This window comes from Hemicordylus capensis, chromosome 3 (genome assembly GCF_027244095.1).
Source record: "Hemicordylus capensis ecotype Gifberg chromosome 3, rHemCap1.1.pri, whole genome shotgun sequence".
NCBI lineage: Eukaryota > Metazoa > Chordata > Lepidosauria > Squamata > Cordylidae > Hemicordylus > Hemicordylus capensis.
Window position 1 is genome coordinate 293,355,277 of NC_069659.1, and position 20,503 is coordinate 293,375,779.

At 42.4% G+C, this 20,503-nt stretch overlaps 1 protein-coding gene across 2 annotated transcripts in view; it reads right to left on the reverse strand.

The window, feature by feature from the left end:
• Window positions 1–20,503, reverse strand: part of C3H3orf70 (chromosome 3 C3orf70 homolog) — a 30,081-nt gene that overhangs the window by 7,779 nt on the left and 1,799 nt on the right. The window contains exon 1 of one of the 2 annotated variants that reach the window (XM_053311973.1): window positions 5,565–6,496. The exons of the other annotated variant lie outside the window; for it this stretch is intronic. Coding sequence (XP_053167948.1) covers window positions 5,565–5,601 — 37 coding nt within the window. The 5' untranslated portion in view covers window positions 5,602–6,496. Of the gene's footprint in view, window positions 1–5,564; window positions 6,497–20,503 lie in introns of those variants that run through there. 2 annotated transcript variants of the gene reach the window in all.

Here is a 20,503-nt window from a genome sequence, read left to right on the forward strand (position 1 = left end):
AATAGCCACTGGAGGGATTCTGCGTTGGGGTTGGATAGGGACAGTGGCTCTCCTCTTGCTAAATATAAGAGAGTCACGGTTTTAAAATTAGCTAAGCTGAAGAAATTAAGCCATTAGCTAAGCTGAAGAAACTGGCAAGCTATGCAAAAAACCAGATTATTGACTAAATCTGGGGGTTCACTTCAGTTTAGAGTCTTGACAATTGGGAGCCCAGGTCCCTTCCAATATTAATCTGTATCGGGTTTTTGGACAGTGCCTAAAGTCATCTAAATCCTGATGCAAGGAAACTCTCATCACGTATCAAGTCATGCTGTGGCCCTTCATCACAGATGGGCCCTCCTCACTACCATGCAGTTTCTTTTATATACCAAGGATACCAAGAGCAATATCTACAGGCACATAATACCATACATGCACAATTTACCCAGGGAAGTTGGGAACCACAGAAAAGAACCGGTTCAGATTAGGCCTTTAGGCCCTGCTTCAGGTCAATGACATCATTGCATACTGGGACCTGGGGGCCTCAGACTGTGATGCAACCTTCTCATGGCAAATTGAGCCCTTCAAACCATCCCAACTGCCTCTGGAAACTAACGCAAAGTGATGTGGATAGAGAAGGACTTGTTCATGATATGAAGGCCACAGCAGTCAGGCCTCCCACATAGGCAGACCTAGGGCTCCAGTCGGAAGTTTGGATTAAATTCTGCATGCCCAGTGAACATTCAGGCGATTAATCTGTTTTCTTCAGATTACATCTGGATCAGTCTCAGGAATGGAATTTGCCCATCCTTATCAAAGTATCTGTATCAGAAGAACCACTGCCATTTCAGGAAAGAAGGAAGCTGCCTTTTACTGATTGTATAAGTATAATGGACCAGGCCATTGGTCCACTTAGCTCAGTATTGTCTACATGGACTGGTGGTGTCTCTCCAAGCTTTCAGGCAGGAGTCTTTCCCAGTCTATCTGGGGAGTGAACCTGGGACATTCTGTGTGCAAAGCAGGTGCTCTACCACTGAGCCACTGCCCCATCCCCAAAGGATGCCACATAACTTTTCCAGATAATGTTTAACAAAGGAAAATTAGAGGTAAGTAAGCGAGTATCTACTGGAATACCTGTGACAGGGCAGAATCAAAATCCCGGTATTTCAATTCAGAACACAGCAGAAGTGCTACAAAGCAAAGGCATCTATGAAAAGGGAACTACTCAAAGGTGCTTTCAAAGCAAAGATTTCAAACACACCTGATCTCTGGACAGCATCAGAAATGTGTCTGTGGACAGAGCCAGGGGTAGTTTTTGACTGGTCAAGGGGTAGAGCCTGTTGGAATAGGGTATGAGAGAAAATCCCCAACTCCCGTACCCAACTAAAAATATCTGGTTTATTCACAAAATATCTAATATCAAACTGAAGGGGAGGGGACTGAATGGGCAAGTAAAAACTAAACTGGTGATAACTTTATTCATACCTAGGGGCTTGCAATATGAATTAAAACATGCCTGAATTATTCAGGGTCCCAGGGCCATGGTCTGAAGGCACATGATACAGCCACTTTGCTGAGACTGGCCCTGGTCTGCTCAGTGCTTCTGGGGGACCCCAAACATGACACCTTGAGTTTCATGTTAGAAGAAAGACAGGAAATAAATGTTCAAGCAACTACTCTGCTGCACCACAGAGCACAGCAGAAAGACACTGGCTGACATCCTAACTGAATTACTCAGTGGAAATTCCATTGAAATCAATAGGACAAGTTAACCATGACTAACGTGTATTGTTACTGAATAGGACTTCCTTGAGTAATTTAATAAGGGTGTCAGCCACTATAAACTATTTCATGATACTTGTGGACCTTTCCAAGTTCAAGTGCACTTCCCTGGAAGTAAATTTCACTAAAAACAGTGAGTCATATTTCCAAATAAATAGGTTTAGAATTGAGGTAAAGGACAGGATTAATGCAGAATCCTCTAAAATAATGGCCAGCTCCTGCCACCCTGTAATGTTCAGCACTGTGGACCAACATGCTTTTATTAGAAACTGCAGACGGAAGATACAGGCTACATTCCTGACTGTTTCTGGTTCATGTTCACTACTCAAAGAAACCAACCCATCTATGCCCCTAGCACACCATCTGCAGAAGGCAGATAGTACCCATCCTCCTGTGAAGCACAAAGGAAGACTCAGTATAGAAAGGCTGTCTCTCCAAAGCCTGCTGTCTTTATGCAGGCAATGTGGTAGAAATGATACTGCACTAAGCTTTACTACAATCATATACAAAAAGTGATATATTTATTTGTTAGATACTGGACCTTACTGTGAGTGTATTTTACCCAATGTCCTTCTCTACTCATTATATCAATTACAGATAACTATATTAATTACAAGAAATGAGATTAATCAGGGTTTGAGTCACAGCTGTCATATGGCAGTTAAAAATCAAATCAAAACTATTGACTGACTTCTTGTTAGGCTAGAGTCTGCTAACATACAGTACAGAGGAACTGGGGATAACGTGTCTGGCATTCCAGATTCTGAGCTGGGCAAAATGACTGATTGTGGGCAAAATACATAGAGGGGATCAGGCTGTTTAAAAATCTTATCACCCATGTCAGACAAAATGCACAAGAAATGCTATTTAGCAAAGTTGCCTGAATTATTTGAGGAGCTCAGTAACATTCTGACGAACAAACAGTTCCAAGAAATTCCATCATTTAGATTTGTAGAAACATGGCTGGGAAACCATGTACATTAAAAAGTAGCACCCCTTTTGATAAAACAAGGTGCCTAAAAGGAAGTGATGTTAATAACGTCAGACACTCTCAGCACTGCTATCAAAATAGCAAAAATTCCCAGTTTTGTCTGGGAATGTATTAAATCCAACAAGCTGCTAAATGTGTGGGTAGCTTTACACAATGCTTGATTTCAAGGGTTAACATTCTCCCTGACAGGATTTTGTTTACTTATCATGCTCTTCCTGCAAGGAGCTCAGAATGGCTTACATATGGTCCCCAGGTGGTCATCCATCCAGGCAGCTTACAGGGTCAGACCTGCTAAGCGTTCAAACACAATCAGAGACATGGCACACAGGGCCCTTAAAACTCTTGAAGGTTACACAAAAACAACATTGGTTTGTCAACAGCCCCTTTTGCTATATTAAGGTTATTCAAATGGGAACTCTGTTCAACCAATATAAGCACAGAAAATCAAAGGGCTTCAGGAGAGATTAGGAACTTTGTTACTTGTATTACCTGCTGCTCTGGATCTACTGTATATCGTGTTAGCACCAAATTCAACGAAGGAAGCAGTCAATGCTCCGTTTCTAAAATGAGAGATATTGGGGCTCACTTTTACCTAGAAGTCACATCCAGAGCTTTAACCTAGAGACACTGTCTGCTAATTGCAGGTGTGTTGAGGCTGACTGGGGTCACTAAATAGCAAGGGAAATGCATTGTCCTTTATCATAGCCATGGCATTCAAAATATGTTCCAGGGCTGATCATGCACTCAAGTTAGCCCTGGAAACAATTCCTATACTGTCAACAGAAGATTACTCACAGAATGATTTTTCCCTTTACAGTAAATGAAGGTATCCCACACCACACGTGATCCAAAGAAAAGGCTTAACTAGGACAATGTAGAAAAGAATCCTTTAGTTCAAAAATGTTTGAAAGAACATTTCCCATTTGCACCATTTTCCTCCCATTTGCACCAATGTCCTCAGTAAGAAAAAAATGAGGGGGTTATTATATTAGCTGAACTGTTGCTAGGGTCAGCAATTCTCCAATGCTGCTTTGTATCAATGCTCTTTTTAAGATGCCAGGGCTTTAGACTTCTACATGATTGAACTTGACTGAGTAGAAGCAGAAACTCAATAGATGAGAGCTTTATAGATCAGCTCATTTTTCTTATTCATAATTGTCAGCATTATTTCTGAATCTGGCACTTTGCTGGATCTTAAGCCTCTTTTTCAAGAGGTTTTTTTTAAAAATAGCTGCAATAGTTTCATTCTTTAGGAATAGTTCACTCTTCTATTTTCTCAGTTGTTAAACAAATGTCGATCAAGGCATATGGGACTTCTTCATTTTTTGTAGTACATAATGGACTTCTATAAAAGTCCAAATTTCCTTTGGACCTAGTAGAATTCAGTGTGTGCACTGAATTCATGCCCTTGGTAAGGGTTAAATTACATGTCATGAGGTAAACACGTGTGCCCATACCAGTATTTGTCAAGATGATATGGGGCAGGATACTTGCCCACATGGCTGATCTGGGCAAATGTCCTTCCAATTCTTCCCTGAGAATCCCCACCCCACCCCCATAGCTGTTCTTAGCCTGCCCCCGCCCCCACCCAGCCAACTTCCAGTCATTCATACACCTGCCATCTTAAAACTAAGACTCCATCCAGACAGCAGTTTCGTGTTGAAAACAATACTAAACCTGATATGGGAAGAGGGCTACTGTAGGTAGATTACAAGCTAGTGCAAGAGTTTGGCACCACACTCACTTATATGGACTAGGTCACCTACACTGATCCTGCTAGTTTGTCTAACAGTGATCAGCATGGTCCCCAGTGGGGCCTGTGGGTGTCAGGTGCACCAGTTCAATGTGGCTGACTTGCTAAATCCTTCATCTGAAAGAGCTTAAGCAATGCTTGATCTCCAAAAAGAGAAAGGTGCTATCTCTCAAGCTTGCCTGGGATCCATGCCATTGACTCCAAAAGCTCTGCTTTTTAGTCCTAAATATATGAGACAATCAGTGGTTACTTAGCAGTGAGGGGCACCTGATCAGAAGGGTGTTTCTTCATTAACACTTCTTCACATAGATTAGCATTCCCATTGGGTACTGAAAACTGAAGAGAAAGCGGAGTACAAATTAAGCCAGTTCATCATCTTAAGCAACCTCTCATATGTATTGACCATTCATGTCATCCTTCCCTTTGATTTGACTACTAATCCAACGATCTGGTCAAACCACATGTTTTGTTTTATTTGTGGTGGGAATGTGTAGGAAGTCACTCTGATGGAGGGGTTTCTTTATATGAACTGGATCAGAATCTATTTGGGCAGGTTTTGCAATAAGATGCAAGGTGACATTTTGAGCACCCAATTTTGAGCGACTCTGTGTCTCCTGCAGGAGCCTGTGAGGCTGTGGAGGTGCCCACCTTTATAAACACAGAAAGCCATCAACACCACTAACTGCAAACACACGACTAGCAGTTAATTACTAGTCCTTGGTTATAACAAACAACATAAAATATGATTAAAGTTTTTCAGAATAATTTGTGAGTGAATGTGATCTGGAAAACCAACCCCTTCTACACACACAGTAGAAACTGTGAAGTTTGCTTACATTGGACATAAAAAATAATTTGTAATTAAAAATAGGATAGTAATTTACAAACACACACTCACCTGACCAGGTGAAAACTCTGACATTGTTTTATTCTTAAAAGGAATTGAAGCATTAATGATTACTAGCTTAACCTGCACAGAGCATCTGTGCGCTAGTACTTGATTGCTCCCTTCACCCCCTGCCACAGCCCCCCTCACCTCAGAAATCTCTCCACCCTCACCTGAGCCACAGTCGTCGTCCTCCTCCTCCTCCTCCATTCTGTTGCTGCTATCCCGCTCACCCCTCTTGGTCACTCCTCCATCCCTTTACTCCATCCTGTCACACCTCTTGGTTGCGGCTGCAGCACTGCTGGCACCTACTGGCCACATTGCAGCCCCCTATCTCCAGAGACCTCCCCACCCTCACCCGAGCCCCGCTCCAGCTCCTCACCACAGAAGCAGCAGCAGTGGTTGACCGAGCCCTTCCTCGCTGCTGCTGCTGCTGCTGCTGCTGCCGCCACCACCACCACGGCCGCTCATCCCCCTCAGGCCACTGACAGGCCCAGGCCCATCTCTTACTTGCATGCCTGCCTCCCGCTGCCAATGGCCTCAGTAGCCCCAAACTGCAGCAGTGGTTGACTGGGCCCTTCCTTGCTGCCAGCACTCACCACCATGGCTGCTCGTTCCCCTCAGGCCGCTGACAGGCTCAGGCCCATTCCTTGCCCTTCCTCCTTTCTTTCTTCCCCTCCCTGCTTTTTCTCTTTCTCTCTCCTCCATTCGCTCTTCCCCTCTGTGTTTCTTCCCCTCCCCTCTTCCCCTTCCTGAGTTAACAAATCTTGTTTATCTTATTTCCTCATCTAATTCATATAACAGCAGCCTCCTTCTCCTGTAGGGGCTCTTTCCTCCCTCACAACCCCTCTCTTCGCAGACCCCTGCCCACTATATACATTCTTCCGACCAGTAACAGTTGCATTCCAACTGTCCTTAACCATCACAGGCTCCTCTTCCCTATCTGCATATGGAATCCCCACTGCCCAATCACTGCCCAATCACCATGGTGCTTCTGCTCTCACAGGCTCCTCTTCCATCTACATATGGAATCCCCACTGCCCAATCACCGTGGTGCTTCTGCTCTCACAGGCTCCTCTCCCATCTGCATATGGAATCCCCACTGCCCAATCACCATGGTGCTTCTGCTCTCACAGGCTCTTCCCCCATCTGCATATGGAAGCTCCACTGCCCAATCACCCCGGTGCTTCTGCTCACGAACTCTCGCGAGAGGATTCTGCTCATGAACTCTCGCGAGAGGTTTAGCCACGGGTATGCCTTAGTATCTATATATAATATTCTCTAAGAGCACATATTTATTTCTAAAGTAAGTAATAAAGTGCTTCTTTCCAACACAAACACTACTTTCTTTCAGTGAAATGGATTTGCTCTATTTCCATTAGAAGCTGGCAATCCAATATTGCCACTGTGGACCATGCACAATTAAAAACATTATATGAGAACTTGCACTATATTGCCAGGTAAAATGGTACCATTTGTGGTGACTGAAAGAATGCAACACTACACTGCAAACAGCCATTTTAATTTCCAACACTACAGCACCATATGCTGGTACTTTTTAATAAGACTATCAATACGTTTATACAGCTTCCGTATGATCCCTTTTTATTTCTAACTCAGCTGTTTTTGAAAACCCAAATAAAATTAAAAATAATAATCTGGAGAGGACTTTGTCATTGTGTACCTACTGTAAAAATACTATGACAGACAGTATAAAAACTCATAGAGGAAAGTAAGGAGAGGACAGTAAGTTGGGAACCTTTTTACTATCTATTGTGGCACATAATACTGAAGAAACAATAGAAGTCTGGCATTGTAGTTTTTCTCCTTCAAGGTGGTCATATGCAAACACCACCCCAAAAGGTAGAACACATTGAAATACCCGCAGGGAAATGATGCAGACTAGGCCATAGGAAACTGCCTTCTACTGAGCCAGAACCATTGGTCCATCTAGCTCAGCATTGTCTACATCAACGGGCAGTGGCTCTCCAAGGTTCAGGTAGGAGTCTTTCCCAGCCCTGTGTGGAGATGCCAGAGTCTGATCCCGGGGCTTTCTGCATGCAAAGCAGATGCTCTGCCACCTAATTATGGCCCCATCTCAAAAAACGGTAGGGGAAATGGTAGATTCTCCTCTTCTCTCCCATGAGAACAACAGTGGAACCTTCATTGTTTGACCTCATTTTGAATGTTTCCTCAAATTCTAATGTAAGAATCAGAACAAAGTTTCATTTAATCCAGCACTCTTATTTCCAGCAGTGATCAGCAAGATGTCCCTGGGTAGCTCACAAGCAAGCTTTCAGGAGGCAGCCATCTCATGTTGTTAATTTGCCTCCACAAAACTGATCATCAGAGAGACACTGATTCTGAAGTCCTTAACAAAAAACATAGATAGCAGTGTGTGCCTGCAGAAGAGGAAAACCGCCCCCCCTCTGTCATACACAGGAGGAAATGCCTCTTCTAAGATGGTGCCTGCTGTCATGTCTGTACATCTTTTCTTCAGAACTATTTTATTCACATGCAGATTTAATAAATTAAGACGGATACAATTACAATTTATTTAAGTGGGTGCTAGCTAATAAGTATATGCAGATAGATACTTATATATCAGTAATTTGTTTTGATTTTATCCAAGTAATCTAAACAAGGATACTTTCCAATCACCCTGTTATTTTTAAGGAAAAATCTGTATTTTTAGATGTTAAAGTCATACCTACCACAAGTTATTATTATATGTTTAAAAAATACCCATCAAAATATATTTAAAACTAGTCAATAGATCAACTCTCTATGAGTTATTTGCTAATTGAGTAGTCTGTACGCATCCCTGCCTCACAGCATCAAATTCTGTTGCTAATTTGAAGGTATCTAACCATGAAATAAGAAGAGGATTTGTTTAAACATTCTTTTTTTCTGCTTGTTTTGGTCTCAGCATTCCAGTTTACCTTTGAACCTCTTTAATATGGCTCACATATGAAAAGCTCTTTCTTAGTTTCTGGGTTTCTCTACATTAACACCCTATTAACTCTGAGGTTCATGCATTCCAAAAAAGGATATTAACAATAAAGACAGCTACAAAGCAATGCAAGTTACATAACAATTTAGAAAATGTTTACTGAGAAGACTCAACTGAGGAGCTAACAAAATAACATGGGCAAAAATTAAAGACAGGCTCACATGCATTTGGTCATATAAACTCTTATGACAAAAAATAGTAGAAGTGCAGGCAAATCAAGAAAGGTTGTGAGTCCAAAGGAGATTTGGTTTTTCACAGATACATCCAGCTGCATTCACAGCAGCCTAGGGTTGGCCTAAAGAACTGTCATGGACACCCCCACTTGCAGCAGTGACTTTGAGTTGGACTCTGATGAGATGGGACCAGTGCTTGCACCAATCCTGGATTTCTGGATTAGAATCTAAAATGGTAGGACCAGCACTGGCCCCAATTCTGGAATGACACCAGACTGGATTCTGAGATAGCCTTGAGGCTGGGCTCCCCTGAGCCCTGCTCTCCCCCCGCCCCATCATGCACCCTGATAGCTGTACACCAGTGCCAACAACAAACTTGGTAGAAACAGGTAGAACAAAGGAGGAGTGCCAGACTCCAGAGGGCTGCATCGTTAAGGCTCGCTCTCTCAACAGTCTAAGCAGGGAGGCAGAGACAGGGAGGGGTAATCTGTGCTCAAGCGTACTAAAGGGTTCAATCTGCTGTCAAGCAGTATTGAGCCAACTTGTTTCCTTGGAGCTCTCCAAGATCCTGTGGACTTGCCTCTGCCTTGCAGGCAATCAGGACAGGACAAAAACTGAATGTTCCAAGTTGAGTAACTAACTACTGGTTAAAAGTGAATTTAAAAAGTGCAACCAATACTCTCATGCAAGCTGTGACTTGCTGACTGGGTAAGTAGATATTGTCAAGGGAAAGCCTCTTCCCTTCAGTGGCAGCCATTGTGAACTCACACCCAAAATATGTGAACAGAGCAGACCTGAAAGTGAGAGAGGCAATGAGTGCAGGAGCCAAGCAGATGGCTGCCATGGTTGGGCAAGGTGACTGAGAAGGTGGTGGCCTCCCAGCTCCAGGCGGTCTTGAAGGAAACTGATCATCTAGACCCATTTCAAACTGGTTTTCGGGTGGGCTATTGTGTGGAGACTGCCTTGGTCGACCTGATGGATTATCTCCAATTGGGAATTGACAGAGGAAGTGTGACTCTGTTGGTCCTTTTGGATCTCTCGGCGGCTTTCGATACTATTGACCATAGTATCCTTCTGGAACATCTGAGGGGATTGGGGGTGGGAGGCACTGCTTTGTAGTGGTTCCGCTCCTACCTCACGGGCAGATTCCAGATGGTGTCTCTTGGAGACTGTTGTTCTTCAAAATCTGAACTTTCCTATAGTGTCCCTCAGGGCTCCGTATTGTTTCCGATGTTGATTAACATCTACATGAAACCGCTGGGAGAGATCATCAGGGAATTTGGTGCAGGGTGTTATCAATGTGCTGATGACACCCAAATCTATTGCTCCATGTCAACATCATCAGAAGGAATAACCTCCCTAAATGCCTGCCTAGAGGCAGTAATGGGCTGGATGAGGGATAACAAACTGAGGCTGAATCCAGATAAGATGGAGGTACTTATTGTGCAGGGTTGAAACTCGGGAGACGAGTTTGATCTGCCAGTTCTGGATGGGGTCAGGCTCCCCCGGAAGGAACAGGTACGCAGTCTGGGGGTGCTTTTGGATCCAAGCCTCTCCATGATGTCCCAGGTTCCGGTGGTGGCCAGAGGTGCTTTTTATCTGCTTCAGCTGATACGCCAGCTGCATCCGTTTCTTGAGATGAACAACCTCAAAATGGTGGTACATCTGTTGGTAACCTCTAGGCTGGATTACTGCAATGCACTCTATGTGGGGCTGCCTTTGTACGTAGTCCAGAAACTGCAGTTGGTTCAGAACGCAGCAGCCAGGTTGGTCTCTGGGTCATCTAGGAGAGACCTTATTACTCCTGTGTTGAAGGAATTGCACTGGCTGCAGATGTATTTCTGGGCAAAATACAAGGTGCTGGTCATTACCTATAAAGCCCTAAACAGCTTAGGCCCTGGGTATTTATGAGAATGTCTTCTTCGCCATGAGCCCCACTGCCTGCCAAGATCATCTGGAGAGGTTGGCCTGCGGCTGCTGCCAACTCATCTAGCGGCTACTCGGGAACAGGCCTTCTCCGTTGCAGCCCCTGGACTTTGGAATGCACTCCCTGTTGAAATAAGAGCCTCCCCATCTCTGGCAACTTTTAAAAAGGCACTGAAGACACATTTATTCACCTAGGCTTTTAATTAGATTTATTGTTTTAAATAATTTTAATGCTGGGTTTTAAATGTTTTAATCTTTTAAATGATTTTAATTGTTAGTGATTTGATGTTTTAAATGATTTTAATTGTTAGTGATTTGATGTTTTAAATGATTTTAATTGTGAACCACCCAGAAACGCAAGTTTTGGGCGGTATAGAAATATTTCAAAAGAAAATAAAAACAAACAAACAAATAAATAAATTTCTGTTCTTCTCTCTCTCTCTCTCTCTCAGAGGATACATTTGAAAAGCCCAGCTATCATGCATATGCATGTCCCCCTCCTGGCACATGTCCTTCCTCCTTCTAATCACATGGGGGTTCACTTGAAACATGCCCTCAAACACAATCTAAATACCACATTAATGGGATATTTGGACATATCACCCTCCCACATGTGATAGGAGAAAGGGTGCAGGGTCGGGGACATGTCCATACACGTTCCTAACCGCATGATAGATGAGCGGCTCAGACTTATCTGAATCAGCCCTATGATCATATATGCTTGTCATGGGATGTACTATACAGATGGCACTTAAACAAGTCAAAAGGACTACAAAAAGTTACAGGGATGTTGTAAGCATCTAATTTGACAAATCATCCACTTATGTTAACAAAAGATATATAAAGTCTGAAACTGGAAAGCAACAGTGGAATATTTGCTTTTTTAAACTTGCTGTAGTCTTCCACTGAATCATTCAGTAAAAGTCATAAATACAAAATGTCTATTTACTTGCATAGTGTCATATAAACCCAGTTTATAGATGGCAACTCGTCTGAAGTGTGAATATAAAAACTGGTGATCTGGGAAGAGTAATTTGATTCTCTGTGTTTTATTTCATAGCTAAAAAATGTATATTGGTCAAGTACCAATTGATCAAATCTGAGAACTCCATTCAAACTGTACATTATAGCCAAATAAGATAAAGAAGTCCTCCATGAAGCTGTTTAATCCTTTGTTGAAGCCCACGATGCCAGTGGCCAACACAACGCCCTGTGGTAATTATTATTTTTTATAATTGTGATGAAGTCCACAAGTTAATTTTGAACTATATGCACAATTACTTCCTTTTGTCTGTGCTGAGCCTATCTTCAGGTTAATTATTAATTATCATCATCATCTTCTTCTTCTTCTTTTTTCTGGACCCATAGAGACCTCCAGCTCTGATCATGTACATGCTAAAGCATTTCTAAATGGTGGCATAACACTTACTACTTACTTTCTGATCAGTTGGAGTTTCCCCCTCTAGGTTTATGACTTGCCAACAACAAATAGGAATGTGACTCATCCACCTATGTTAGTAGTTCTTGGATCCAAGTTATCAAGGCTTACTAATGTAAACATTCATGCTTCATTATGCCCACTAGTTACAGCTAGACTAAGCAGCCATTAAATCATCCTAAAACATTGAGTTCATAAGGTTTTCTTGTCAGAACTCAACCCATGTCCCATTCCAGGATAAAGCATATGTGATGAACTTATTTTTGGAAAATCCTCAAGGAAAATGATTTTGCAGTCGCACTAAAAACCTGTTCCACCATTCAAGCTCTTCTATAGATAAAATATCTTTGTAATATTTAATGTCAGCCTATCAGGGGTGTAGCAAGGTTGGAGTGGGCCCAGAGACAAGATTTTAAAATGCTCCCCCCCTCACTGCAGCTCAGCTCATGAAGTAAAGAAATCTTAAATGAGGCTGAATAGTGGTAACAAAAAGCATAGTAAAATTTATAAAACCTATGTACCACAATAGAACATCATCCTAAATTATTTTTAAAAGGTTTTATAAATTGTGGACGATGCAAGTCATTTAATGGTACTAGAGAAAGACATGCAGTTCTGGTAGCTCAAGGTCTTAACACTCACATCAATTTTGGAGGATGAATACAACTGAAGGAAGCCTAGGCGGGTGCATGGCTGGGGGAGTCAGTCATGTGACTTGCCTCTGGGGGGCTCCCAAGGCAGTGGGCCGCCAGACAACCATCTTCCCTTGCCCTATTATAGTTACGCCCCTGCAGCCTATCATGATGGAATTTAAACTCCCTGCTTCCTTTCTGACCTCAGTAACATCCTTCTTTTTGGCATATTTATTTATTTATCACACCCCTCCTTCAAGGAACTCAGTGTCCTGTGTTCATCTCCTATGGGGGCCCACCGGGTTAGGCAGGGGTAGATTAAGTTTTTTGCTGCCTGTAGGCAAAGAAGATTTGCTGCCCTGGCTCAAGTGATTGGGGGGCAAGTTAAAAAAAAAATTAACCTTGAAAAATTGCCACTGTGTGGCAGAGATGGTGGCAGAGACAGGGGGCGGCCAGCAGCGCTGGCGGCAGTGAGGGGAGACCGAGGCAAGGGAGGCAGAGGCAGTGGCAAGAGCTCCTTCTGTGGGCCCACCTGCTGCCTAAATGGCAGGTCGGGCCGTTTTTGACCCATTTGGGGGCTCTCTGCACACGCAATGGTGGTGGAGAAGAAGGCAGCAAGAGCTCCTTCCCTGGGCCCGCCTGCCACTCAAATGACCGGTCAGGTCATTTTAAAACATTTTAAAAATATTTAAGTTGCCCTTTGCCCTTAATCTCCCGGAAATTTGCTGCCTCTCAAAATTTGCTGCTGTAGGCGAGTGCCTATCTTGCCTATGCATTAATCCGCCAGTGAGGCTAGGCCAGTCTGCAGGGCCTGTTGTAGAGAGCAGATCCTTAAAGGGACAGCTCCCAGGCCTGGAATCAAGCACTTCACCATCTCTTTGTCACCTCTTGCCTGATATGTTCCTTCCGGGTCTCACCTCTTGGTACGTCCAGGTCTAATCTCTTGAGTGAGTCTGGCTTAGGAGAGGACCCTTTCTGAGCCTCTGAGTTCCCAGGGCTCCACATTGCCTTGTTTCTTGCTACTGGAGCCTGGGTCCTGCATCTTGGTAGATGGTGTTGGTGATGGGAGTTTGCCTGGCTCTTTCCCCTTGGTATCTAAGTCCTGGCTGTCACTGAGGGCCTATTCGAATAACAAATGAAACTGCGGGTAAGCTTACCTGAGGTTAACCTCAGAAGCCAAGAATCATACTGCAGATGATCCAGCAGCTGTGGTTCCATTTCCTCTACCTGCAATCCCCCTCCCTCTTTCGCCAAGTGAGTTACTTGCCCAGCATCTATTGGCTCTGATATGAGAGGGATGTACATGCAAAAGGAGCTTCTGTGCAAACCCCAGGTTACTGCATTCTAACAACACAGTGGGGTCAGCAGAGCTCCAGTTCCAGCAACGTATCGAACTGCAAACTGAGGGTTCAACCTGCAGTTTGAAGGTGGCAACGCAACTGCGGTTGCAGCATTTTCCTGCATTTGGACTATGATAAGCACTGCCCTCAGGTAAGTGTAACTGAGGATTGGTGAGGATTTGAACCCAAGTCTCCCTGGTCCAAGTCCAACCCACTTAACTAATATACTACTATAGGCCTCTTCAGTAGAGATGTGAAGGCCTGGAAGAAACACAGGTTTTTTCTTTTTCAAAAAAACCCCTCCCCCCCCCCCGAAAAAGAAAGTGGGGGGGGGACTGCTCTGTGTGTGTGTGTGTGTGTGTGTGTGTGTGTGTGTGTGTGTGTTTTGAGGCCTTCACATCTCTACTCTTCAGACATGATTTTAAAGGACAGTGTACACTGTCCCAAGCAGGAACAGAGCCCCACCCCGCCAATCATTTTCCTCATCCACTGCTGCACTGCTCACACTTAGAGCTCATCTGAAGAGACGACTGCTGTAAGCATGATGGCAGGCGCTTCCATTATTGGGAGGCTCAGGTGCCCAAGCCTCTTGATCACAAAAGCACCCAAAAGCATGATAGCTTTCAGCATTAGCTTCTTCAGATGAATGCTGTAAGCATAAGCAGGTGTGTGTGTGTGTGTGTGTGTGTGTGTGTGTGTGTGTGTGTGTAGAAAATGAAATCCAGCGGAGTAGGACTTCCATTCCCAATTTGGTGGTTCTTTCAGAAAGATGCAGCAGAAAAACCAAAGCATCTTTGAGTGCACCCCTATTCACTTTGGAAAAAGGCATATAAACCAAGTATTCCTGCAAGCTAGGCACCAAGGACCCTTTTAATTTGGTGACTCTTTTATATTTACCAGGAGGAGAATAACTCCTGATATACCAGTATATTAGGGATGTGCATAAACCACAGTTTGAGTACAGTTCGGGAGCAGGGCTCAGGAGCTTTAAGAAGATCAGGTCCTTACCTGCTCTCTGCTGCCCAATGCAGCTTTCTGCTGGGGTGGTGTGCATCCCAAGAATCCCTGTGAGGTGCCAGCACGCATATGGTGTCCATGCATGTGTGGACACCATTTGCATGATCAGCATGATGTCGCTGACCATGAAAATGGCACCCCACACATGCTTGGACGCTGTGTGCGTGCTGGCACTGCGCAAGGATTCTTGGGATGCGAACCACCCCAGTAGGAAGCTGCATGGTGTGGCAGAGAGCAGGTAAGGACCTGCTCTCCATTTTCATAAAGCTCCTGGATCCTACTCTCAAACTGTGCTCAAACCGTGGTTCGTACACATCCCTACAGTATACCTATCCAGCCCCAGCACAGCATATCTCCAGTGACTGTTGCTGCTGGCTACCCTGTGTTTCTTTTAGAACGTGAGCCCCTGTGGAACAGGGAACCATCTTATTCCTTTTTGAGAGGTAGAACACTGAGGGGTTTGGGGGGGGGGTTGCTGAAAAGCAATATATAATTATTCTTAATAATAACAACAATTCTATACTATAATTTTGAACAGTGATGTATGAACCTGTCGAAGTATAATCTATGTCTTTCTGTTAATTCATATTTTCCCACTGGTTTATATTTACAATAAAGTTATCAGCTTCCATTTCACGAGTGATTCTACTAACAGCTTAAACAGGGTAGAATATGACCTCAATCTGTTTAGTTTAATCACAAGAGAAAAAGCAACTTGATTACAAAACTTTAAGTACCTATCCCGGGAGATGTTATCTGATTGTAGAGTGCTCAGTTAACATATCAAACAGAAAATCTAAATACATTCAAGGGGTTGAATGAGAAAGATTCAAGATGGAAATAAAATGTCACATTTTGACATTGAGGGTAATTAACTAGTTGAAGAGATTGAGGAGATATGCAGGTGGCACATTTTATTGTAGATTGAGTGAAGCATCACTGTAATTCATCTGCAAGTGATCGGGCTGGCACTTTTAAAAAGTAATAGTGATAAATTTCTTAATGTGCATAAATTACTAGCTCATGCTCTCCAAGCTGGTCTGTGTGGTCAGAGTCATCCCTGCTGACCTTAAAATGTATGCTCTTCAGACAGCTCAGTAAATTCTACAGAACATTGCCATCCTACAGAACATTGACTGGGATTACAACTATTCAATCATCAATCTTCAAAACACCCTTACCAGATAAGATGGTACCTCTATGTCACTCTTAGAAAATCACAAATACCATGAAAGACCCATGAAATGTCAAAGTATATTCTAGTTAGTCATGTTTTGAGAAAAATGGTACATAGCCATAAAGACTTTATTCTGCTTTGATATTTTATTTTCTTCATACAAATAAATAGATGCACTTCTAATATGAAAGGACTGCTCCCAACTTGGATAAATCCAGGCATAGTTTCAGAACCAGAAGTTTGCTGATTTTCCCAAGGTCATTCAGTAGTGGTAGGTCAATATCAGATAATATTTCAAAAAGCTATTTCAGGAGATGTATCATGTGTGTGATGTTTCATCCTGCTGCTTTGCATTTACAAAAAAGACCCTTAATTGAAAAAAACTAATACAGAGCTCTGAAGCAAAAATCAATGCACTGTACAAAATTAATCCTTTTGGATGGAAGCATGAAGTGAAGGTTTGATTTTAATCCTTGATATTGTTCCACATCTGTTCATACTTGCCACTTGAACAAGCCAGGCCTTGCTTTTCTCATCACGAACATAAAAGAAACAGGTGTCAGCTGTGAAACAGATTTCTCAGGGCCAATTCACACAACCAGCTGAAATTACAGTTAGCACTTGATAGTTATCTTGTCTAGTTTATTTCCCACTGACAATTTCTGGGTTCATGCTAATACCCTGCCCATAATAACTTAGCTGTAACAGCTTGGTGGTTTGAAATGACCATTACATAAACCTTTCAGTTATCACACGAAAAGCCTGGCTGTGAGAACTGATAGATATCAATTCTTGATAAATATCATTATCAAGAATATTTAGCTTTACAGAACACACCATTCTGTTTATGACTCTATGCAAATAATTATACTTTTAAGTTTAGTTTAAGAGATACTCCAACCTCTTAAACTAAAATGCACAACTTCTGCCCTAAATATTTGCCCAAACAGAGACATCTTACACTGTTCTATCTAGACAGCAATTTATTCCAACATGAAGATAAATCTATCTATCCAACATGAACACAAATTTTGTTGGGAGATTTTAGGAGCATCTACACAACATTTCAACACGTGGCATAATTTATTAGTGCCATCTGCTGACCATCTGTGACTTAAGGAATTTGTGTCCGTGTTGGAATAAATTGCTGTCTAGATAGAATTGCTGCCTACATAGGCCCATTGCCTGAGGAAGATGCTCAGACTTGGGCTTTGGAGACCTTCAAGAGGAAGAGACTTGTAGAGCTGGGGTAACAATAATTGAGATGCCTCTCTATGTGCCCTTGTTGTTCACTGAGAGAGATATTTGAGCAGTGAGAGACAAAAAAATGTCCAAAGAGGCAGAGGGGCATTCGGTATGCTTCATAATCATAGAGTCAATCAGACCTGAAGTCTGTCTAATTGAGCTACCTGCACCAAAGGGAAAAATTACAATATGCAAATGTTTCTAGTAGATTAGTCAGTGTGCCACAAGCAGAGAGGAGGGATCTTAGGAAACACAATGGACCATAGCACAGGACACAAATATATGGGGCATATAGAACTCAAGCTGTTTAGGATTTTGTAAGCAGCAGTTCCCACTTTGAACTTGCATCCAAAAGACTGCAAGAAGCCAACTAAAAATGCTTAAGTGCTGTGTCAGAGCAAGCCCTGAAATGAATGTTATTTTAATCATATGGAATGCTATGAAAGCTTTTCACAAGTATATGTTGCACTAAGAAAATTCAGAAAATCTGATATGCTCATCATAACAGTGCAGAGAGAATGTGTTATAGTCCTTCCATTAGATTAAAAAAAAACACATTGTTTCCAGGACTAAACAAATCGCAAACATCTGAGTCTAAGAGATTTGCTTCCTTGTATTCTGGGGACAAAAAGTTGACATAAAGGGGAAGAAGAGCATTCAAGAGCAAACCAGAGAGCCAATCTGGACTTGAAAGCTGTCTAGTTGAGCTACCTGCACTACAGACAGGATCTCCCTATACAGAGTCCTTACCTATTGTCAGTATTCTGCAGGAAGAATTAAGATGCAATAGGACTACAAATATTTTTCAGGTGACTTGACATCTTCATAGAGGAAACTGTCATGCACAAAGTGGATGAGCCCTCACAAACCCTCACTAAATTAACTTTAAGGTTTCAAGAAAGCAACCAACACTGATATGAGAAGAATGTAAAATCACAGTCACTCATTCCAAGGGGGAAAATCCCTACTGACCCTAACAAGACATTCTGTTAATTTATGTCAACTCACACCTTTGTCCACTACACACTCAAGATACAAGTTTTAAGCACTAAAATTATAGGAAACATTGCAAAGTGGCCACAGTAGTCATTTCCTAATCTCAAGTAGATAAATACAAATAAAAATTGAGAGGCCTTGCAATAATATGTTATTAAATTGCTTCAAGGCAGCAGTCATTAGGTAATCAAGAAGGATAGATGTAATGGGCTATATACATCACCTCACTCAGGCAGGACTAGGGGTGGGCTTTTGCTCAGGTCGCAATCAAGTCAAGATGGAACTGATGTACTACTTGCCACAAAATAAAATAAAGGGTGAAATTTCTTGAGCACTAAAATTGAGGTCTGTGAAAGCTGCAAAAATTGTTAGTTCTAGCTTTGTCAAAAATAATGGCTGCCCACATTGTATGTTGAAAATTGCTCTTATTTTTCACAATACTGTCCTACATCAATAACATGAATCTGAGACTGTAAGACTGTCAATTGCTTTTGCTCCAGTATACTAGATTCCATAATAGTGCACATCTATACTGATTACCTGCTTCTCACATCTGGAAGTTGCAAGTCATTTGTTAGCTAAAAATATCTTTAATTATGCCATATTCCTGAGGTGGAACAAAGATAGGATCTATGTTTACATACCAAATTAATGACGCATTCTAGAATGGTTGTATGTGATTTCTTAGTGGGGGGGAACATTCTGAAATCTAGAGCAGACCAGCTTCTTCATAAAAGTGCAGAAAGCAACAAAGAATAAGTGGCACCTTTCACTAAGCACTGTAATCAGGATCTGCCATTGCTAACTTAGGAACTAATTCACTGGGCAAGCAAAGCCAGAAAGGGCTGAGCACACACCAGTCCACAGGGCACCACATTCAAGCTCCTTCTTGCTGCTTTTGCTTCATGCTTGCTGCCATGCCACAGCCTTGCTTCTTCACAGACTGACGCATCTCATTCTAGGTATCTAAAGGTGAGGATGAAGGGATGGATTGTCCTTACTTACGCATTTAAGTGCCTAAACATTCTAGCTAACCTTTGTGCTGTTATTTATACCAATGATATTTATATCTTCAACCCTATCCCATTTTATCTTCTTAATGTCTTTGCTTCCCACTTCACCAACAGCTCTCTGTTTCTCCATTGGCAACATTCTCTAGCGACTCACAGCATGTCAACATAAAAGTGTCGTAAGTCATTGATTTAGCAACAACACTGAACTAAAAGAGGATTTTTTAAAAGATATACATGCACATACTGGCTTTCTTTCATCACAGAACTGAAGGTAGTGTACATAAAGCTCCCATGCAGCCTCTCATCCAGGCACTGACCAGACCCAGATATGCTAAGATCCAGCAGGTTGTTGTATCATGTGCCTTAGAGCCTTACCCCATTTTTGTGGGATTTTGCTAGGTGTGGCTTCTGTGGCCTGTACCAACTCCATCATTCCACATGTCTACTAGCAGGAGCAGATTGTGCAGTTGCCATGTGAATTGTAGGAACAAAACCCTCAACTAGCAGACATGCTTCCAGAGTGCAGTGCTGTATTTCCAAAGGCAAAAATCCAAATCCAGTTATGATATAAATTCTGCTGCATCCGCCACCCCCCAATACCCTATGAAACATGTATGTCAAAAAGCAAGCCCATGCATTATTTCCAATGGTATACACACATTTCCTTTGGAAGTTAACTGAATAGGAGCTGCAAGCTTGGTTACATATAGGAGCATTTTTACTGAAGACTTTTAACAAAATCTTAGTCCTACAGGATAGCAATCTGTATTTCAGAGAGAGGCATCTAATCATGCTGTGAGCATGATGGTGTCGAGGTGGGAGAATCAACTCAACCACTTGATTAGGAGCACTGATTCAAATAGGCTTAACAGTGTGTTTTATGGACAGGAAACAAAAAAAACCATTATAAGAGAGCACTTAGTGAACACAGATGACCATGACATCACTAGGGCTTTAGTGGAACACTGTTCTACTCAGCAGCAGCCTGACTTTGTAGATGGAAATGGCAAAAAATTAAAGTTGAGAGTCAATAATTTATCCTTGGACCTACAGCACTGGGGCAGAGGAAGGAAGAGAGTTGTGATACGAGTAAAATCTGATTATCCTAACCATGCCTAGAATCCCAGGAGAGTATGAGTTGT